The 24759-nt window shown below is 28.5% G+C and overlaps 2 protein-coding genes across 2 annotated transcripts; both read right to left on the bottom strand.

The window, feature by feature from the left end:
* Positions 1-7421: 7421 nt before the first annotated feature.
* On the bottom strand, positions 7422-23456 carry LOC110283147 (uncharacterized). Its single transcript, XM_087155592.1, has 3 exons — positions 23380-23456; positions 8684-8734; positions 7422-8065 (listed from the first exon to the last, which is right to left on the bottom strand). The coding sequence occupies exons 1-3, from the start codon at positions 23389-23391 to the stop codon at positions 7574-7576; spliced, it is 555 nt and encodes a 184-aa protein (XP_087011718.1). The 5' UTR covers positions 23392-23456; the 3' UTR covers positions 7422-7573.
* Positions 20246-22435, bottom strand: LOC139424793 (uncharacterized). Its single transcript, XM_087155173.1, has 3 exons — positions 22412-22435; positions 21933-21983; positions 20246-20990 (listed from the first exon to the last, which is right to left on the bottom strand). The coding sequence occupies exons 1-3, from the start codon at positions 22433-22435 to the stop codon at positions 20523-20525; spliced, it is 543 nt and encodes a 180-aa protein (XP_087011299.1). The 3' UTR covers positions 20246-20522.
* Positions 23457-24759: the final 1303 nt, after the last annotated feature.

Below are 24759 nucleotides of genomic sequence, written 5' to 3' on the forward strand. Positions count from 1 at the left end.
GGGCTCTGAAACCACCGTGGTCAGCTACGTAATGAACCTCTCTGTGGATGCCACGATTGTCTTTAAATCCATAGCTTCCAGTCACATGATGGCCACCAGTTCCAGATTCTTCTCTGTGCTGCTCACCATGTTTGTCTTTGATACTATAGCCAAATTTGCATGGATGAGATGCATGGTGACCCTGTTCTTATAATTACAGTACAAGATATTACATTTTCACAGTGAATAACTTTAAATATTTTGCTTTAATCAGTTCTAAAAAGCCTTTTAACGATGTTCCACAATTTAAATAAATTCTAAAATGTATGTTTATTTTTTTAACTAAAGACAATTAATCTCAATTTGTTTTACAAAGTTAACTCTAATCCCTATAAACCAGATTGATGAGTGGAAAGTGAGAATGGAGAATATGAGAAACTATTTGAAATATATAATTATACTATACGAACCAAATTATTATTATAATTTTGTTTTTTATCTAAATCTGTGTGAATAAAATTTAGCAAGTATAATTCTTTTCTAAAAAATTAAAGTAAATAATAATAGCTGATTTTTCCTTGCTTTAATTTCTTTATAAGCAAAAAATAATGACTGCATGAATAAAAATGTATTGGAAACTACGATTGCTTTAGATTGATACTAATAATGCAATATGATTGCTTGATACTAATAATGTGGCTAATACTAATAATGTAATTCAATTTACAGTTCTGTTAGTTAATATTGATCCGGCTTCCTTTGATTTAAAAAAAAGGCAAACAAAATTTTATACAAACAATTTTAGAACTTTTATGATGATCTTAAAAAGAAATCGAAATTTATATCCTTTGATAACTTTCTTTGGGATAAAAGTGATGAAAAATAATTGCACTATATATTAAAAAACATTTTAGTTATCAATGCTATCTCCATTTTTTCCGAAAAATTCAAGTAATACTATTTTCATTTTCAATTTAATTTCAGAGCAGTGTGTGGAAAATATTATCTTTTAGAGTTTCTTTACTTTAAATTTGATCAATACTACCCATTTTATTCAACTATTATAGTTATTATTATTGTTTAATTTCAGTGTTATATTCTAATATCTTTTCAATTTTAGTGTAATATTTTCATTGTTTCATTTATAATTCTTATATTATACATTTTACATTATTCACCTTTCATTATAAGCATAATACTTATATTTTCCGAACAATAAATAATCGGAGAAAATTAATAATAAGTAAATATAGCGTAATAAATTAATAAATTAAAATACATAACATTTAAAAACTTTTGGAGAGTTACTTAGTATTCAAAAAACAGGTTTGTTGTAATAATAAAATAGTTCCCTTACCATAAGAGAATTTGCAAGTGCAACAACAGTCACTGCAGATAAAATAATAACCTATGAGATGGGAGAAAAATAAAATTTAGAATTTAAAAGCTAATTCAATGCTGGTGAGAAAAAAAATCGCAAATTCAAAATCACAAAACTACTTGCATACTTTAAATTTAATTCGATTTCTCTAATTCAATGTTCATTGGCACAATTATATAATTGTGACTCTATGTCAATGAACCAACTTTTTCAAACATCGTGCTTTCTTCTCTTCTTTTCGTTGATTAGAAGTATCCTGAGTTCCACAGTAACACAGTAATACACAGATACATCATATAGCCTATACAGGATGTTTCCTCCCAAAAACGATTGCCGAAACCATTTGAAAATGGGGCTGTGATTATATTTCTCCAAACCTTTCAATTTGGTTTTTAGGTTTATACAAATCACTAAATAATATCAAAACTTTTCAAAACAATCTTGTTTTCCCTTCATATATTTAAAATCAACAAAATGTAATTTACTTTTAAATGTATGAAAAGACAATTATAAAATTTAAATATTTACTAATGCAACCGTTAGTTCAAATCTTTGGATAAAATATGGATTACAGTTTTGTTTTCCTTTTCTTATAATTTCTTCCATTGTTTAAAAGTTTTATACTATCTTATAGTTCATTTTTGATATTCTTCTATTTTTCATATTATTCTTGTTATTTTCGTATTTAAACTTGGTGTGAATGTACTTTTAATTATTTCTAAAGCGTCTGATAATCAATGTGTTTGAATAAAAATTTTATTTCAAATTGCATTTTTAAAATCAACAAATTATATTATGAGGCTTTCATATATGTATAAAAAAATTTAATTTATTTATTTTTCTTACAAAAAATTCCCTTGATTGAAAAATATTGATTACAATTTCCATATCTTCTTATATTTTTTTACCTTCTTTCATTATCATCTTAAAGTTATGTAATATATCGTGTAACTCATTTTTCATATTCTCTTACTTGAACTGATTTTCTTTTCACGCATAAAACTCACATTCTTGTGTTTTGATATACTTAGTTCTTGACTTCATTTTAAGAAAATAAATTCACTTAAAATGTTTTTTTTTAAACTATTATACTTAATATTAACCAAATTATCTGTGCATCCAAATAAGAAAAAGAAATTAATGTATGCTATTAAGTGTAATGATCTCCTATTTACAGTTTTTTTAATTTTCAACTTTAACAAAAATATTCCCAAAACTTTTTCCTCGTTAGATAAACAGCATCAGAAATTTATGAATTTCAAAAATCATACTAAACACAAAATATAAATATTGATTGCAAAATAAATCTGAATTTACCCGAGAAATCATATTGATATGATTTGTTAAAATTAATAATAAATGATAACTCTAAGCTTATTTCAGATTTTTTATATAGTAATAAGGAAATATGTTATTCAGTTTTTCAACAAGGGATTAATTCTGTTAACGTTCGTTGATCGTTTCAAAACTTTATCTTCCTAGATATTATTAAATGCTCCATTTTAGATTTAATATGCAGTCTATTAATTGTTCGTTACGTAAATAATTGGCCTTGACTTTGCATTTTAAAACAACACTACTTTTAAAATAATAATAGTATTCTGGTTTATTTTAAGTCAAATTTAATAAGCAATGATTTTAAGGAAAGCTTGATTTTCATTAATTTACTTCTACGGCTAATTCCATTAGAAGTATAATTTGTTCAAAAATATTTCTGAAAATTATGAAAAGTTTTTGTCATTAAATGTTGCATATTGTGGGAATAAGTAAATTGTTTTAATTTTACTTTTCCTTCAATGACATAAATTTTATGCTGAAAAAGAAATGTGAGAATTCTGGAGGGCAATGGAGGCTGCTCGATTTGCTCACCTGTGCCAATGATTGAGTTAATAATTTATTTTCCGTTTCTCGATGATATACAGGCTATTACATTTAAATTTAAAATTATTCAAATGAAAGAACCCAAAATTTTTTAAAGTATAAACAAAATTTTGGGATTCACAAATTTAGTTCCCGATTCTATAGAAATAAAATATAAGAAGAGTCAGTAGGGAATATACCAATAATACTAAAACTGACTTTTTTTGATGTACCTTTTCTCAGCATCTAAACAAGATATTGCTTCAGTTTTTTTCCTCAGAAAATTTACATATATGTAACCGTGAATGACCAAACTCAAGATAGTTTCCACTTTCACCGGTGAATGTCAACAATCACGTTGTCACTTTGGTGAATGTCCGAAATATTTGTTATATCCGATTTGATATTAATTTATGCGTTAATATCATTACTTTTTTTGACATCTGTGAGGATAAATTAGGAGAAACATCAATGTTCTGAGTACCGGTTAAATACATACTGGGCAGGGGCACTTGACCTTAAAAAAACATTGATGTAGGGCATACCGGGCAAATAATTACCAGGTAGTGGCACTTAACTAGACTTAATATATATTTCGGACATTTGCCACATTGTGATTGTCACCGGTGGAAGTCAGCGACCACCCATTTCAGCCATTCCCAGTAACATATACATATTTACACTGTGATAACTGTTAATTCATAGCTTTGGCAGAAATTGCTTTAAAAAATAATGAACTGAGAACTTTTTATATTTTAAAAAGTTTCATCATTTTTGAGCGAAAATCCCTTATAGCTAGAAATGAATTCCTGTTAGTGCTAAAACATTATCACAGCATACAACTAATATAATCTCACATATTTTCAAAAAATTTCAAAACGAGATCATAAGTCATTTCTCAGAAAGGGTACATTGGAAAAGATCAGCTTTAACATTATTGATATACGCCCTACCTTATTAGAGCCAAAATCAGAATTTAGTAGGTTTGACCACATTTTTTATATAAAGATGGTAGGTATCGTGTTTCTGGCACTATGGAAACACTAAAAAGCTTCGTAAACGCTTTAGTAATGGTTTTGGTAACTTTAACAATAAAATAGGGCTTTATGTGAAGAAATTTGGTAAATATTGTAATTTCATCATAACACTTTAAAACATAGCACTAAAACCATTTATTTGGTAAAATTTGCTTTTCAGTTTTGTATTTTTTTTCTAAGCATGGTAATGAGAACTGAAATTTCAAAAACCCTAATTTATGATGAATTATGATCATATGAACGGGAAAATTACCAAATGAATAGTTTAAATACCATATATTTAGGTTTAGTTACTCAAAAAAAAATAATTAAAGCAGGAAAAGGCAATAAAAATAAAAGATATGTGTGTTGACCAGACAGCACTTCATCAGGGAAACTCTTTGTAGACCTCACATGAAAATATCAAAACCCCTTTTTCTGGAATTCACAAATTCTTTACATTATAGAGGCAACAATTTGATGATATGAGCAAAAGTTGGATGACAGCTCAACCCCCACCCCAAATCATCGAAAGATATAAATATAGAAATGTGTTCTTGGTGGATTACGTTTGCTTTTTCAAACTGTAAACTCAAATTTCATATTTTTTTATAACCGTCGATGAACAGCCGATCCAATTTTGGGTTCACGACTACCAATGTTGAACTCTGTAGCCTCGTAATTTTGAACACAATCCAGAAGGCAAGGGAACTCCTGGATCTAGTAATGGGAGAATTTGTTTCAATAGAGGACATTTTGATGGAACTAACCCGCATTTAAGGTACATAGAGAAAAACGACGAAATCTTTCCACGGTTAGCCTAACGGCAAAGTTACTCTAACCCATGATTCGTCTACCACTGAGCATATTTTATGTCAGCACTGTGGCTGGTGCGATCCGGATGCTTAATTTGAATCGATCAGCCATTGCCTAGATTTGTACCCGGTTCAACTCATTGGAGGGAGGACGCTCTATCCCCTGAGCCACAACGGCTCAATGGATTCCTAATGCACGCTAGTGCGCAACAATATAAACAGCATCAATTTAAAGATTTTGGGGAATATGCAGACATTCACCGTACAAATTCACCAGCAAGATATCTAGGTAAGAAGTAGAAAAATTCTTTGTGTTTTACTATCAAGCAAAAAAATATATTTAATCACAACCCATAACCATTTGAGTGTTATAGATCTACTAACGAATTGATCGTTAAATCAAATTGATAAATAATAAATATTTTACACATCAGAGAACTACAGATGACGCGATTGATAAAATTGTAAGTTTGAAACCGGAAAAAAAAATTGCGAGGAAATTTATTATTCGCTCTTCTTTCTAATATTAAGAAAGAAATATTAATAGTGTTTCAAAAATGTTCTTCTGCACTCAAATTACATTCTAAAATGCTAATTATTTCATTTATATGTGTCTCTTTACTGACTACATGTTGAAAAAACGGATCTATGTGTGTTTTTTCATTCACTAAGACGTGCAGATTAATAGAATTGTGGGCTAATACACCCGGTAATCCATCCGCCTAACTCATTAAAACCAAATAATCTTCATTCAAGTTTAGTGAGATCATTAAAATGCAATAAAGTATAACTTTAACGAGATGTAGCATATTATATATACTCTAAATTAATTTACAAATGCTAGGTGTTTATATTCATTTTCTTAGCATATGCAATTTGCAATAGTTTGGAAATTATTGACGTTCATTTATTTTTCTCTCGCCGTATTAACTTTAAAGTCAAAGGCGCATTTATATATTTATCGCAACAATATGGTTTGCGTTGCAATAACTTTTTGGCATTCATTATTTAATCATAATGTATTCCATGTAATGATTGTATAATAATTATTTCTGAGTAATTATTTAGAGGCTGGGTAATTATTTGTGTAATTATTATCCAAACATAACTAGTTTTTTATTCTCAGAAAATTATGTACTTCATAAAAGGAATAAAACAATATTCATTAGAGTTATCATGATATTTTCTCAGTACTGCCCAAAGTCTAAATGTAAATAATAAGTCTAAATGTTTCAAAAATATTTTGCATATTAACATTAAATAGTTTGTAATCAACATGAAAATTATAACAAAAATTCGGCAGAATTTTTTTTTATTCTTTTGAAAAAGTAGAAATAATCACTTAAGTTTTGTGCGTAATGCAAAATGATAAATTAAAATCTAATTTTTTTCTAACTTTAAAAAAAAGCCGGAAAACAAACATTTAAACAATAACATTTGATGCGCTCAACATTATCTTAGAAATTATAAAGTTAAAGGTTATGAAAAATCTTTAAAATAAGTAGTATGTGTCCGTGTACAATGCTTTTTTTAACCTATATATATTTCCAAATTTTAAAAAAAAATTCCTTCATTTCATTCTCCCTCGTCTCCAATAGCCCGTTTTACGCATCTAATGTGAAGTAAATAGAGTAAGTACTACTACTACTATTCTATCTCATTTTCGTGAGACTTTTTCAACGTGAGGATTTTTAAAACAAAATGAACCCATTTCCCTCTTTGTTCTTAAATTTTTACCTTATCCAATGAATTAGAAATTCAGTTCATTTAAAATACATATATAAATGCATACAAAATACTTTAAAATCTTACAAATAAAAATGCTACCTCACAAAAAATGCTTTTAACTGACACAAGATCCTCATATATAACTCAGCAATACTTTGAGTTGAGATTGAGTTAAATTATTCAAACCTCAAAAATAATTATTCACTTTGAGTGTAAAAACAAATATGGCCTGTACACCTCAAAAATAACCTCTCTAAGCTGGTTTCTCTAAAGTAGATTTCCAACAACCTCATGTGTGAATAAAACAACTTCCTACACTTTGACTATACACCCTGACAAGTTAATCGCTTATGGTTGTTTTTGAAGACAATTTCAAATAACCCCTAAATCAACCTTGTCACCCTAAAACCACTTCAAATAAACCTCAAAAAACAACTTAAATTTTGGTAAGGGTTATCTTCGACATCATAGCAGCCGAATTATGTTTCTCGGAGTATTATGTCAAAAATGTCTGTGTATCTGTGTTCAAAAGAGAAATTCTCGTATTACTTGTCACAATTCACATCATTTTATAGCTGTGTAATTTAGAGATGTATTTCTTTTAACGAAAAATAAATTAGATTTTTATTAGAAAATGACATTTTATTTTTAGACATTTATATACAAAGCAGCACCTTACAAAAAGGTTATGTTACAAAAAACAACAGTTTGGCAAAACATTTAAAAAGCTTAAGAATAAAAATTGAGGCTCCCATTCATATACAAAATAAATTCTCTAGCACCTACTGAATATTTTAGTACCCATATCTGGCGTATGGCAAAGTACCAAGCAATGCACTAGCTAATCCATAGCCGCCATATCCAAACCCAGCATTTCCAATGCCATATCCTCCATAACCATTTACTAATCCTCCAAATCCATTGCCTAATCCACTATAACCAGCATACCCATTATTCAAGCCAGCATAACCAAGACCGGCACTGCCGTATCCCCCATATCCATATCCGCCATACAAATGACCATGTGCAGGAGCAGATGAATGGATGTGTACTGCAGCTGGATTTTGATTGGCGGTACCAGGTTCGTTGGTCTTGACCTGGGCTCTGAAACCTCCGTGATCAGCTACATAATTGACCTGTCTGTGAATACCTCTGTCATCGGTGAAACCATAACTTCCTGTCACGTGATGACCACCATTACCGGATTCCTCTCGGTGTTGTTCACCGTGCTTGTCTTTAATACTGTATCCAAATTTGTATGGTTTAGGTGCATGGTGTCCATGATCCTTCAGAAAAATATATTAATTATTATTTATACTGTAAATGTGTTTTGTGCTATGAACCAATTTTAAATTAAATAAATGAAAAGCATCGTTCAAACGATATTAAAACTCTTAATATTTTTTGTTGATAGTTTACTAAGCATTGTCAAAATTATATTTAGAAAGAAAATTTCTTCATTTTTATAAAAACGAAGGATATCGGTCTACATTCTTATCTATTACCTATTTTATTCAATCTCTGTTTACAGATAAAATGTATTTGTTTATAATATATGTGATTTGTCAATTTGTAAATCTGTTATTTAACGTTAGTTAGGCATGAATATGACATGCAATTTAAGTATAGTATATGTTTTATCTAATATTTTTGAAGCTATAATACAATAAAGTGTCGCAACAATAGAATGAACCATAAAAATCGTTAAAAAAGATAAAAATATAGTAGTGTCTTATTACTTTTAAAAAACAATAGCTTATATTACTGAACTATCATAAATGAGTAAATTGTACGACAATGTATAAATAAACATATGACATTTTTGCCTTAAATTTATTAGACGTTGAGTTTTTATTTGTTTTTAAAAAACACTGATTTGAAAAGCGGAAGCAAAATATTCTTACCAAAGGAGGGTGAGCAAAACCAACCACAGCAATGGCTGCTAAAATGATAATCTGAAAAGAAATATCATACATAGGTATAGGTATAAGTTTAAGTATAATCTAACAAAATTTCGGCAATGATATATATGAACGTAAATCCAATATCATCTAAGCATTGTAGAGTGTATTTTTCTGCACCGTTTTGAAGAATATTAACCCATTCACTGCTGAGACACCTATTTGTATTGATGTAAAAAGTGCCGAAATGAAGCAATATTCATTCGCTTCATCTGATTGAAAATTTTTTAGTGTTAGCTACCACATAAGCTTTTACAAAATTTGCATCCATATAATTTCTGGTGAAAATAAAGATTAAATTATCAACCTGCCAACGTTTGCGTTCTAGAAAGAATAATTTTCCCATTGTTGAAAAAAGCCAATAGAATTGATGTCATAAGCATTCATTCAATTCTCATTTAGCAGACATTTTCATATGATAAAGTACCTAGCAGGACAGGTACAAGTAAGTTTGAACTATCTAAATGTAGTAGAAGTTAAAATCAAATTAATTTAAATATTGAAAAAAGAACTTAGTGTAAATGTAGAAATTTTGAAAATAAAATCTCCCGCATGATCCGGAAGAGTTGGCAGATCTGTAAAATATATATCACAGTATACAAAAATGTCTTGTTTCTTCAAAATAAAGAGTTAAACATTTAGTTAGTTATCAGTGCTTATCTTTATATAAAAATGGCATGTTTCTATAATGGGAGCAATGGAGACAAATAGGTAAATTTTGTAGTTTCTTTTTTAAGTAATAATAGCCAAAATGATCATTGAAAAAAGCTTTTCTCAGCTCCTTATAACACTTTCAATACTAAAAACAAAACGTTTCATAGAAAAGACTTCAAAGCCTTTTTTTATCCGGAACTAGTTCAGAATTTAAAGTCATTATTTTTATATCTACATTACGAAGAAAGCTTTAAATGACGAAAATAGGAAAGAAAGAAAATTTTGAATGAATAGAAATATTAAGAAGATGTTTATAAAAAAAATTCCAATTTAGAACTACTTTATTGCTGTAGTGAACTATGTTTTATCCTAATACCTATACGTCAATGTCTGAATACCATAAATATGTCTTTATTAAAAACTTCTTCAATAATTCATGAACAACATGAATTAGAGAGCAGAAAAATATGAATATTTATAAAGAAAATTTTCGAAGCTCAAATTTATAACGTTTTTTTATAACGTAATGAAATTTTTATAAGGTACTTTTAATCATTATTATTTATAACGTAATTTATAGCGTGATGAATTATTTATAACGTAATGAAAAGGAAATAAATTGTGTCGAATTACGTGCATATATCTCATATTTTTTTGAGTAATGTATTATTTTCTCTAGAAAATATTAATAAAATTTAAATATTTTGATTTTGTACATGAATTTTTATTCATTTTAATTTTCTTTCAGATCTTATTTTTAACAATAAATTTTAATTGAAACTATTTTGTTCTTATAATAAAATATAAACAAATTACGCAATGCGTAAAATAAAGCACGGAAGTAATAAACGGTATTTTACGTACTTTGGTGTTATCTCAAAGTTTTGGGAAGCTAACCATAGTAACGAATTACTTAATACCTATTAACTCAATTAGCCACTGATAAGTGAGGAACCTGGTTTAATAAAATGTTTTTTACATACTTTTTACCTTGATGGTTTTAAGGTGATAACCTTAGATGAATAATTAATTTGTGCAAACAATATTTCAACTTAAAAAGACAGAAATAAAAAACGTGTTCTCTCTCTGCACAACCATACTTTTTTTCAACAGCTTTGATTGCGTCACCCTTATAATAGGGGGTAGCCGCAATATTTTTGTCAGAAAAGAGACAGTAAGTAAAAGTCTCTTAATATCATTTTGTCGCACAGCTGGAGATGTTAAAATAATTCATACACAACGAAGCAAATAAATGTTTTGAAGGCGGATGAATAATAAATATCAATTACCAATTTAAGTTAATTCAAAGATATGCATATAGATATAATCCGTATGCATAATGTACAAATATAATGATATATTAAGCTATTCCCATACAAGGGTTGGATAAAATTATGGAAACACTTCTATACTGTGGATATGCAAACAATTTTTATATTAACAACAAATGTTTTGGAAGAATTTAGATGGCAAGATTGTTGGCTCAACTTAGAATATCATGCTTGAATCTTTTTGAAATGGTGTTCAACCAAATGAGGAAAGTAAGTTAACAACTTCTAGCTTTAATAAGCACAATTTTGAAATCATGCCATAGAAATTCAATGTTTTTAAAATTATAGGGGCATTAAAAGTCGAAAAAAAAGTTTTTAACTTCCTATGCTCATTTTAGCCGAGAGAAATTTTTGCATGGGTAAAAAATACACTATTTCTAAATACTTCAAGTATGATCTTTCATATTTTGCCACATAAAACTTTCCAAAGCTTTTGCAGAAAAAAAGAAAAAAGGATTGCTTGCGTGGAGTTAGTATGGAAGTGCTTCCATAACTTTATCTAACCTTTATGATTCTTTAAAAGTGGCAATATTTAAAAGAATTATTCTGAATTATATTTTACTGAACTTAAATATGGATTTGGAATAATAGTGCTTATAAGGAATCTTACCTTTGAAATCATATTGAAAAGATTTATCTATAACCGCTAAAAGACGATTGTTAGAAGGAGAAAATGTCACTCTCTTTATATAGTAGAAAGAAATATGCATTTAGTTTGAATTCTAGACAAGGGATTAGACCACTTAATGCTTCGATAATCTTACTTGAACTTGACCTTCTCTCTCACTTTCTGTCAAATGCTCCAGTTGTTTTTAAATAACTTTCGCTTATTTCATCACCTTACTTTTTCACTAGATTTTCCACCCAAATATCTGTCTGTCGGAAAAAAATGATTAAGAGTTTGAATAATTAAAAAAAAACATTCTATGTTGTTTCTCAAAAAAAGGTAAAGTATCCCGTAACAGCTCGTTTTGGGCCATAGAGGTCAGGAAGGAAAGGTTCTATTATTTCATGACCAATGGTAAGATGTTGGAAATAAAATCAGCACTATACGAAACTTTTACTTTCTGGGCAATCTGAGTTATCAATCTGAAGCACTGGGTGAACACTAATTCCCTACCCAGTATAGAACCCCAGCACTTTACTTTGACGGGACAGCTTTTTGCCTTAGCTTTTGTTTTATACAGCTCCTTTTACAGTTTATGTACTAAAAATATTGGCCTGATTCGAAATTATTTAAATTGCTAATGTTTAAATTCTTCCGATAGAGTCAGCATATGGTAACGTAAACTTCTGAGTTAATAAAAGAGATATATATCTATCCGTTAAATGGCCATTCTATACGCCAAACAATTTCCACTGAAACAAGGAACAAATGAAAAGATGTTCCATTACTGAAGGAATTTCAAAATTTGACTCAGATAACAGCAATAAAGTTAAGCAGATCAAGTCCTTATGTGGTTTTGTCAAAATTGGTTTAACTAGTAATGAAAGGTCTTTTCATAATTTATACAGAGAGAGGAATTACACAGCACTAAAACATGAGAAAACTATAGAACAAGAAGCAATTAAATCAAGTCGTTTTGTTTGTATAGAAGTATAGATGATAAGCCAATCCTAATATCCAAACCCTAAGATAAATAATTCATAAAAACGTGCAATAAAGCTAATTTCTATTCACTAGTCTTGCAAGCTATAAAATCCTTCGTATTATAAAATATTTATTGGATCCAATGGAAAATGTTTTCCTTGGAATATTGCGCGTGCTTGATCCGGTATTCGGAGGAAGTTTTAAAGTAGACAGTTAGGTTGGCCGTCTCTTTGAATCTATGCACCAAATTTGGTGCGAATCGGTTCAGAATTACAGATTTATATAAAGTTCATATGCACAAACATATAAACCTTCTGCTTGAGCCGTCATGGCTCAGGGGATAGAACGTTCGCCTTCCACTTTGGCGAGCCAGGTTCGAATCCCAGTAATGGCTAGTCGATACGAATCTGCATCAGGTTTGCACCGACCAAATTGCTGACGTGAAATATCCTCAGTGGTAGACGGATCATGGGTTAGAGTCCCCTTGTCGCCAGGCTAACCGTGATAGGTTCTCTGGGTCTTCCTCTCCATGTAACGCAAATGCGGGTTAGTTCCATCAAAAAGTCCCCCATGAAAGAAAATTTCTTCCAATACTTCATCCAGGACTTTCCTTGTCTTCTGGATTGGGTTCAAAACTACAAGGCTACGGAGTTGAACATTAGTAGTCATAAACCCGAAAATTGGGTTGGCTGTTCAACGACAGTTATAAAAGAAAATATAAACCTTCTGCTTTATATAGATCTGTATAGATTAAATAAGTTAATACTTATAAAACGGTAATATGATTTAAGTGAATTTAGAATAAAAAGCTACATTAATAAATTGGTCCATAATTTAAATGGATAACAAAATTATGAACAAAATTTCATCATGGGAGGAGGTACTAAATATTGTTTAAAAATAGTTTTAATGAATTTCATGTTAACAAAAATTGAAAATAAAAAGCAACTCAATTAAAAATCAATGTCTGATGAAAAATACATATTTTCAAAAGTGAAATAGAAAAAATAAATGGAAGCATTTAAAAGAAAGTTAAAAATATTTAAAGCAATCAAATTAAATAATTTTAAATCATTTACCAATTTCACCCAGATACAACATTACCAAATTCACAATTAAATTATAATTATCAAATTTAAGAATACTTCTGGTGAAAAATAAAATTAAGTGTAACTGACTCTTAAAAATAATCATTTATCTTTAAGTGTTGCTAATCTAATTTTTTCTCTTCTGTATACTTATTTTATCATAAAAATTTTATCGTACGAAAGTAAGCGAAACTTACCACTGAACTGTCATTAGAAAGGCTTCGATCTCCGGATGGGTACCAGCTTGTTTGTAGAATAAATTTGGGGGGGGTGCTCAATACCGTCCCCATAATGCCTTTAGTTACAAAATTGAAAAACCTTACCTTTCGTGACCCTTCTGGTAAACAGTGGACTGTTGCGGATATCCTTAGTAGAGATGTACATTGCACAAAAAATAAACGGACCACCTTGAATAACTTTTGATCTAATGATCATACTAGGACTCAATCTTAATGATTCAAGGAGGGGTGACCTTAAATATACTAATTAGTTCGTGAAGACGATATTTACGACACGCAAGAACGATCTTTCTCTAAATACACAAATCTTTTCTCTTAGACGGATTTGGATTTTTGACCCCCAAAATATAGAAGGTAGCAGCAATCATGAAAATATGGTCTCAATAGTTTGGTCAGCAGAGCGGTCCAAAGTTTAGACCCCTTAATGATAATTTTATTTTTAGCGTATTTTGCCATAGTTTAGAACTTTTTAAGCAATTTGAAAAAATTTTCCCACAATTAGGAAATACGCTTGTCCAAAGATTTTATGTAAAAAATAACTTTTAGTTGGTATTTATTATTTTTTTATTATTATTTATTATTTAATTTAATAATAGATGAAAAAATTTGAATTTTAAGGTATAAAAGTTTTTTTAATTATTTTAAAGATTTGTAAATTTACATAGCAAAATACAAAAATTGAACGAAATCAGTTGAACAGTTATTGGGAAATCGAATTTTAAAAAAAAAAATTTATGCAAAAGAACATATAAATATAAAGACAAATATCCCCTAATACTAAGACACATCAGATATATCGAAATGTTTCTAATTTTTTTTAAACATAATCTCAATTTTTTTCATAAGGTACAGTAACTAAATTTCTTTAAGAAGTTAAAATCGAATATGTTGTAAACCTGTTTTACAGTTTTCTCAGCTAAATTGTCTTTTTTTTCTCTTTATAATAAAAGAAAACAAATAATTGTTCCATCCGCAATAGGAGTTACTTTTATGCAGCAAACATTCATGCTACGAATTTGAATTTTTTATTTTAAAAAATTGCTTTCGTTGCAATTTTCTTCAATTTTCAACATTTCAGGAGTAAAATATTCTCGATTATCATCATGCGCTGTTAGATATTTCTCGGGAAAAATGGTTAAATAATAGTTTATTTATTTGTTTCTTTACCAACCAAAACAGTTCAACCGAACTTTCAGCTGCAGGCCATCCTGGATGCGTATTGACAAAACATACCGTAGATTGTAAAGGGGTTGGCGAAAATATCTATCGGCGTTGAAGGAGCGTCTCGCAAATCGCCAAACAGCTGTGTGCTTATGTTTTTGTTTTATTTTCGGTATCACGTATCTATCATTCACCAAGTTATATATGGGTGTGACATTTCAGAGTTTCAAATAAGCTGATCTTCATTAGATTCTTCTGCATTAAATGAAATATAAAGCGTATTTTTTTGTTACAGCTCCGACATAATCGTTTGTATTTGTTAACATAATTGTGTTTATTAGCGTTTTTTAGAAGGTCGTAATAAAACTAAGATAAAAAAAATTATATATTATTGCCTCCATAGCCTCCTTCTGTATTTTCATAACTTTCATTAAATGTATACGCGTATTTCGAGTAGTGAACTTCTTTACCTACTCATCCACTAATTAAAATTAATAATTTCACAATAACCTCTAATCCTTAATAATGAAATGATTATTACAATAAAGTTTGTTTACTTAAAAGATTAAAAAAAAATTTATTGTTCAGCAGTGACTTTGTTACTAATTCTATATTCATTAATTAAACTTAATGGTTCTGCTCCATAACCATTTACAATTTTTTTAAAATTTTATTTAAATTTCAGTTATTATGGAATTCCTTAAATATATTTCGACATAGAGATTATTTAGCAATAATGCGAAAAGCTGAAATTTATAAATGTATAATATTTATAAATGTTTAAGAGAATTATTAGCAGCTATTTTGTACTAATTATTTTAGTTGAAATGTTCATTATACACAGTTTTATAAAAATCATCGTAAAATTCATTGAACGATGGAGACATTGACATTTTAAAATGCAAGTAGAATTCAATAATCATTTCATTTTATAACTGTAAAACGGTAGATAAGTAACTTCGTTATAAAGTTTTACATGATACGAGAATATTATGCTATTGCTTTATAATGAAAGAACAACATTTTAAGTTCTAAACTTTTTGTGGAAAAGAAAAAAAAAACGAAATTTTTTTCCTGTCATCGGTGTTAGCGATTAGAGAGTGTTTTATCGTATAAATGTTAAGTCAGTACTGTTCCATTTTAAATAAAAATGCATTTTGCTCCGGAAAAAAAATTACTTGAATTTGTCAATAGAAATTCCCTAATTATTGTAGCAAGAACTTTTAAATTTCTAATCAAACTCTCCTCTACTATAATTTTGTGCAAATAATTATTATTAATAATATAAATGATTATTAAAAGGAATTAATTGAGAATGTTCAATTTTAATAAATTAACTGTTTACGCAATCAGATTAATAACTTTTTTCATAATTTACAAATGGAGAAAAAGTCTTTTACAGTTTAAAAGTGAAAAGAAAAATAAAGTTGAGATTAAATTTATAAAGTAAGCATAACTCGAAGGAGGTTGAAGTAAGGGCATTGAAATCAAAATTTCAAAAGAAAAAAAAATCACCTTTTAGTGTACAGTGAGCAATAAACGAAAAATCTAAAACTAACTTTTGATCTAATGATCAGATGTTTACGTTCTAGGACTCAAACTTTAGATTTAGAATTTCCTTAATTCCCTACCACTATTGTAGATATTTAATTTTCACCTAACTTGTAAAATTTTAAAGTTTAGAATTTCTTACAGAATCACTCAGGCGAAGTGATTGTGTTTTATTTAAATATTATTTAGAAAGAATTTTTCTAAAAGTATTTCTTTTAAAGTTTTAATCAAACTTTTGTTTTTTATTTATCTATAGTTATTAAAAGTTAAGTTGATGATTTTTAAGTTGAAATGAATGCCGCCCTGCTTTGCATATTTCAAATATTATTTCTAAAGAAATGTATAACTTAACATTAAACACCCAGGACCTTACAATTGTAAATCAAACAATCACTACATTTATTTATTAAAAAACACTCTTATGACCTGATAATAAATTGATCTAAATCTTAAATGTGAGTTTTATAACATATAATTTATTTAAACTCAGCACATACATCTAACCTCTGTTGTCGCCAATGTCTCAATTTTAAAATATAGTTTTTCTTTTATAAATTTTCTGATATTTTCATATGAGGGATAGTATTAAGTTCGAGAATTAAAAATTTGTGCCCAAAAAAGTTGCTAAAAATTATAATTATTATTAATATATGACAACAGGAAGTTTTTAATTGAAGGTTGAAATTTTTTTTAATTATGTTATTTTTTAATTATATTTTTAATTACCAAACTCATATAACAGTATTTAGGAATCTATAAATTTATGTTACGTATGATAGTTGCATTATAACCTGTACACAATATGTGTAAATAAAATATATTTTTAAAATTGTGCATTTTCTATTAATTGCATTCATTATTCTTATATTGAAAAGGTATCAAGTTATCTATGACCTCCATAATGAATGAAGTATTTACCGACTTTTCTATATATTAAGGAATTGAATCAATTTTTCACAAAGTTTAAAATCTCATCTCATTGCAAAAAAAAGTTATTTCATAAAATTATGCAAAAAAGTAATTTAATATATATTTTTTTTTATAATGAATGCTTCTAGTAATGAAACAAACGCTTTCAAACTTTATTTTAAAAATATTGATTATTTCGTTTGCAAGAAACTATTACTTTAAAGCGCGATAACATTTTTGAATACTCTATTTTTTTTCTAGTAAATAATATGTCTTTATTAATTTCTAAAAAAATAATCTTTATAAAAAAGCTTACATTATTCTTTTATAGAGAATAATGATTTCATAGAAAATATCACTAAAATAAAACAGGTTATGTTTTCTTACAATAAAAGTTAAATAGAATTAATTCTTCAAAATAGCGTTTCAATAAAACATAGTATTAAAATGTTACGTTATTTTTTGTGATTGGTTCATTAATAAATTATTTTTATTTCTTCGCAAACACAATTCTTGTAAAAAAAATTAAAAAATTGAATCTGTTTTATCAAAAAACTAGATCGTTTTATAAAATATAAATTATAGGGCTTAATAAAATATGAATAGAGTGTATTTGTAAAGTGATCCTAACAATAAAAAGGTGTTATTTTCTTTTTTATTTTCTCTACTGAAAGGAATTAATGAGTTATTTTTATTCATAATGGCTAGTCGAGGAGAAGAAGAAAATATCGAATTACACTGCTTAGGTTAATGTAATTTCGTTCTCCCACCACATTTACGCGTAATCCATCGCCAACTGCACCTGCAATCGCCACGTTTACAATCTACGGTATGTTTTGTCAATACGCATCCTGGATCAAAAAACCAGTTTCCCCTTATTATTCAATGAAATAGTAGGGAGTAGCAGGGAAGTTTCCGTACAATTTCGTCCAAGAACACAAATCTCGAAGAGTTAACATAGTATTGACTGTTTTGCCATAAAATTGCACATCATTCAAGTAACCACGTACATTCGTCAAGAATTTTTAGCTCATTTTTTATTTTATTTTAAACACTAACATTGTTTTTAAGAACTGGATATAAGGAAGGGGAAGACTAATGTGGACATACATTTATGTCATTTTTGTGTTGACATATATATTTTATATATTTGTCAAAAACCATATTTAATGATATATTTAACTCATGATATACTTTTTAACAATAATTTGAACAATTACTTGCATTTTGCTTATAACTGAAATGACTAAGCTGTTTTGTTTCCTTGCAATATTTTTTTTTAAAAAAAAGTTTGTTTTTGTCATCACCATTCCAACTACCCGGAACTAATGAGGACAAGCTATGAAGTTAGTGTAGGCAAAATTGAAGACGTATTAAGTAATAGTTTCTTGCAACTCAGAAAGGTATATCTAAATCTAAAATTAAGTTCAATCTACCTCTTATTGGAAAATGAATCTTTACATATTTGAGTTAAAACACTAATTTGTAATAGAGCATTTCCAGAACGGAGCTAATTGTAAGTTGAATTAATATCAAAAGCCATTGTTTTAATTTGATGAGGAAATGGTCTAAATGGACAACACTGTAAGAAAGAGCAACACTGGCAGAAATGTAACTAAAGCGTCACTGGAACAATATAAACAAGTCGCAAAAAAGGAAGACGAAGACATTTACTGATGTTCTATTTTAGTTTATTGTATAGCTAAAAATAAATATTCATTAAAAATTTTGTTTACTTCAATAATTTATCTCTTAATATATCCTTTAAATTTTCTTAAATTTTTAAAAACAGATTATTGTAAAGATTTTATGATAAAATGTTTACTTCAGATTGAAATCATTATTTGTAAAGGTATGCCATTTTTCAAAAATCATATTAATTTAGAAAATATAGAATATCAAATGTGATAAATTTGCAATCAATTCATATTTCTTTCACTTTCAGCTGAAAGAGACAATGTAAATATTTCCACACTAGCCCCTGACAGACATTTGCTTGCTTATGCCTGATTCTGGTTAATTTAAACTATACAGAGAAAAAGTTATTAACAGGTGAAAAAAAAATTTCATAACATATTATCACCTTTTGTTAAACTTAAAAGGAACGTAAAGAGAAAATTTGAAATTTACTTTTGCACCTTGAATACCTTTTACAAATTTCGATTAAAGTATTCACAGTGTGATTATGCAACTGCATTCGACAGTGTATATCAATTCGACAGCGTATATTGTCAATCTACGATGTATCACAGAAGAAATTTGATCAACATATAAAAATTCTATTTAAAATGTTCACTCTCACCCTATGTCTCTACTAGTCCCCCTCTCCCCTGTGGCGTTAATTAAGGAAGTAAGACGATTGTGAATCTAATGAATTTAATGAATTCAAACATTTAAGGATCTGAAAATTACCAGCATTCAAGAAATATAAGATGCAGTTCTGGTATTTCGAAACATGTTGCGCTCATTTTCTTTTTCTGTATAGGAACCCCGCATTTTTTGACTTCAAATTGGTATTTTTCTATATGATACATTTTTTACGCCATTTAAAAGATTTAAATTGTTTAGTCATAACTTTGGATATCGAATTTTCAAACATTTACGCTTTTTGAAAACAGCAACGTGAGTAACTTTTTTTTCACTGAAACCAGCTCATAGTTTATTTGCAGATTTACAAGTTAAAGCGATTTTTAAAAAATGAGGAAACTTTGTTCACAAGTTTGTTAACTTGGTGTTAAAACATATTCAGTTGTTGTATTAGTAGTCAGTATACTTGTTTTGCTTTCAGACTCACATGCTTTTCATGCTTATTCCTTAGATTTGCCTTTTTTTACTCATTTTATTTGTTGGCTCACAAGATTTTTTAATTAGTAGATATAAAAGTGTAATTACTTTATTTTTAAATTAAAAGTTAGCTGGTGTATTTGGAAATAAATTAGTTTGTTTTACATTTAAATGTACAAGTTTTTTCTTGAATTAGAGTTGCATACGTCCACGTTCGTTGGAGTTTGTATTTAAAATAGATTTTTACAAAAAAAAAGGGATGCTTAAATTTATAATTCTGCACAGACCACTATTATACAAAAATACAATATTTATTTCCAGTTGATTCTGTAGAAGAAATAGTTTTATATTAAAAATCGTTAACTAATACAAAGGTTTGGCAAAGTTGAAAACACACAATTTTTGCAATTTTGCAATTTTTTCACATGTTCCTTGCAATAATCATAGAAAACCATAAACATCCAACCCGTCGTTTTAATAGCCGTATCGGGCATACGGCAATGTACCAAGCAATGCACTAGCTAAACCATAACCACCATAACCTGCACCATATCCAAGTCCACCGTATCCAATACCATAACCATTTCCTAATCCTCCATATCCATAGTCTAATCCACCATAACCAGCGTAGCCAAGACCAGCACTGCCGTATCCTCCATATCCACCATACAAATGACCATGTGCAGGAGCAGATGAATGGATGTGAACTGCAGCTGGATTTTGGTTGGCGGTACCAGGTTCGTTGGTCTTGACCTGGGCTCTGAAACCTCCGTGATCAGCTACATAATTGACCTGTCTGTGAATACCTCTGTCATCGGTGAAACCATAACTTCCAGTCACGTGATGACCACCATTACCGGATTCCTCTCGGTGTTGTTCACCGTGCTTGTCTTTAATACTGTATCCAAATTTGTATGGTTTAGGTGCATGGTGTCCATGATCCTTCAGAAAAATATATTAATTAAAACATATGTTACAAATGCGTTTTGTACTATGAACCAATTTTAAATTAAATAAATGAAAATCATCGTTCTAAAGATATTTAAACTCTTAATACTTTTTATACATAGTTTACTAAGCTATGTCAAAATTATCTTCAGAAAAAAAAATTTCTTCATTTTTATTAAAAGGAAGGATATAGGTCTACATTCTTATTTTTCACAAGAAGGAATTTGATTTACATTTTTTACTTCTTTTTCATTTACCCTTTTAAAATTCCTCAAAGTTATTTATTTCATTCAACATTTAAATTTTGATAGTTTTTTTTCAATATATATACTGCTAAAATGCAAATAATGTAAAAAAATTCTACTATGGGCTATATATTCAGATTAGAGTATCGACTGCAACAGATATTCAGCAAATTCAGCAGATGGGAAAAATTTCCATATTCTTATAAGAAAAAAATTATAATTTCCAGTTAATAATTTTAAAAATATGCCTTCAAGCTATGAATTATAAACAACGACGAATGTTTAGAAATAGGAAGTATTTCTGTGTTCAGATAAAATATATTTGTTTGCAGTTTATGTGATTTCTTAGTTAGTAAATCTGCTATTTAACGTTAGCTAGGCATGAATATGAAATACAATTTAAGTACAGTATTTGTTTTATTTAATATTTTTGAAGTTATAATAGAATAAAATGTCTCTGTAATGGAATAAATTATAAATGTCGCTAAAAAAGACAAAAATATAATAATGTCTTATTACTTTAAAAAAAACAATAGCTAATCTTACTGAGCTACCATAAATGAGGAAATTGTACGTCAATGTATGAATAAACGTACTACATTCTAATTTTTGGCTTAAATCTATGAGACGTTGAGTTTTTATCTGTTTTTAAGAAACACTGATTTGAAAGGCGAAAGCAAAATATTCTTACCAAAGGAGGGTGAGCAAAACCAACAACAGCAATGGCTGCTAAGATAATGATCTGAAAGAAATATCATGTATAGGTATAGGTAAATGTGTAAGTATAATCTAACAAAATTTCGGCAATGATATATATGAACGTAAATCCAATATCATCTAAGACATCATTTCATCAAACTAGCCTAGTAGAGTGTATTTTTTTTGCACCGTTTTGAAGAATATTAACTCATTTCCTGCTGAGGCACCTAATTGCATTGATGTGAAAAGTGCCGAAATGATACTTGCGCTTAATCTACTTGAAAAAATTTTAGTGTTAGCTACCACTTAATCTTTTTCCAAATTCACATCGATATAATTTCTGGGGGAAATAAAGATTCAGCAATTAACCTTATTAGATATCAGCTGTTATTCTTTATAGAACGTTTACCTTCTATAGAGAATAATTTTCCCAGTGTAGAAAAATGCCAATAGAATCGTTGTTATACATACATCCAATTCATATTTAGCAGACATTTTCTTATAATAAAATGCCCAGCAGGTACGTTTGTGGCATGTCTGAAGATGTTAAAATAATTCATAAACAATGAAGCAAATAAATATCATGAGGGAGGGAGAATAATAAGTATTAATTACCAATTTAAGTAAACTCAAAAATATCCGTATAGATATAATCCGTATGCATAATGTACAAATATAACGATATATTAAGCTATTCCCATACAAGGGTTGGATAAAATTAAGCAAACACTTCTATACTATGGATATGTAAACAATCTTTATTTTAACAACAAATGTTTTGGAATTATTTGCATGGCAAAATTGTTGGCACAACTTAAAATATCATGCTTGAAGCTTTTTGAATTGGTGTTTTTATAATCCATGCAAAATTTGGATCAACCAAAATAAAGAGAGTAAGTTAACAATTTCTTTCTAGCTTTAATAACAACAATTTTGAAATCATGCCATGGAAATTCAATATTTATATAAGATTGCTTTTAAAATTACAAGGTTATTAAAAGTCGAAAAAAAGCTTTTAACTTGTAGCATATCTACCATTACAAAAATATAATTCCCATTCACTAGTATATAAACATTTTAACTAGATTCTATGGCGGGGTACCTTTTCATAGATGAAGGTTGACATTGTCCATAACTTCGCGCCCCCACAAACTTCCTATGCTCATTTTAGACAAGAGAAATTTTTGCATGGGTAAAAAAGACACTATTTCTAAATTCTTCAAGCATGATCTTCCAAGTTTTGTCACATAAAACTTTCCAAAGCCTTTTGCTGCTAAAAAAAAGATTGTTTACATGGACATAGTCTGGAAGTGCTTCCATAATTTTATCTATCTCTTATAATTCTTTAAATGGGGCAATATTTAAAAGAATTATTATGAATTATATTTTACTGAGCTTAAATATGGATTTGGAATAATAGTGCTTATAAGGAATCTTACCTTTGAAATCATTTTGAAAAGATTTATCTATAGCCGCTAAAAGACGATTGTTAAATGGAGAAAATGTCACTCTCTTTATATAGTAGAAAGAAATATGCATTTAAATTGAATTCTAGACAAGGGATTAGACCACTTAATGCTTCGATAATCTTACTTGAACTTGACCTTCTCTCTCACTTTCTGTCAAATGCTCCAGTTGTTTTTAAATAACTTTCGCTTATTTCATCACCTTACTTTTTCACTAGGTTTTCAGCACAAATATCTGTCTGTCGGAAAAAAATGATTAAGAGTTTGAATAATTAAAAAAAACATTCTATGCTGTTTCTCAAAAAAAGTAAAGTAATCCGTAACAGCTCGTTTTGGGACAAAGAGGTGAGGAAGGCAAAGGTTCTATAATTTCATGACCAACGGTATGATAATGGAAATATAATCAGCACTATACACCACTTTTACTTCCTGGGCAGACTGAGTTATCAATCTGAAGCTGGGTGGACTTTAACTCCTTACCCAGGATAGAACCTGAGCACTTTACTTTGACACTTTGAAAGAACAGCTTTTTGCCTTAGCAACTGTTTTATCACAACTCTTTTTACTGTTTATGCATTATAAATATGAAATTGATAGAAAAATATTTAAATTGGTAATGTTTTAATTTTTCCGACCGAATATTACGCTGCATATATGGTAACATAAACTCTTGAGCTCATAAAAAACATATATCTATCCGTTAAATGATTAAATGTGGCTACGTTCAAGGCTTTTTCTTTCGTATTTTGTTAAGAAAAAATAACAAAATGATATTTCAAGTATTATAAAATATTCATATTTATAATTCAATCAATTATAATCTAAATTTAAATTGTGCTGATAAAAATTGAAGCAAAAACATATGAAGTAGTATAGCATTTTAAGAAACTGATCAATTTACTTTTACGTCCTGTTTGCACAGAATAAACTTTAATTAAATTTAACTATCAATTTTACTTGGCTGATTAAAAATAAAGAAAATATTGAAATTCAAATGTAGGCTTATTTTCTCATGCAGAAAAATGCTAAAAAATGTTAAATAAACAGAATAAAAAATGTATTTATTATAGTTACTATATTAAACAAAAACTAGTATATTTAGTACATATTAAAAATCAAAGCAATAATACACATTGCCAAAATTAATTAATCATCTTTGGCGTTTATAATAATAAGACAATTTCTAATGGTTTATCTAGATGAAGAAGTACCTTTTCCCCATCAATTTAGCTTTTTAGCACAAAACTTATTTTTTGATTTCAATTTGCACCTATTACCAGAATTAAATAAAATCATTAGCCTCAATAAAAATATGGCAATTTCTTACTGATTTTACACAAGAATAAATCCCTT

The sequence above is a fragment of the Parasteatoda tepidariorum genome, chromosome 2 (genome assembly GCF_982258835.1).
Source record: "Parasteatoda tepidariorum strain Cologne lab strain chromosome 2, Ptep-v5.0, whole genome shotgun sequence".
NCBI lineage: Eukaryota > Metazoa > Arthropoda > Arachnida > Araneae > Theridiidae > Parasteatoda > Parasteatoda tepidariorum.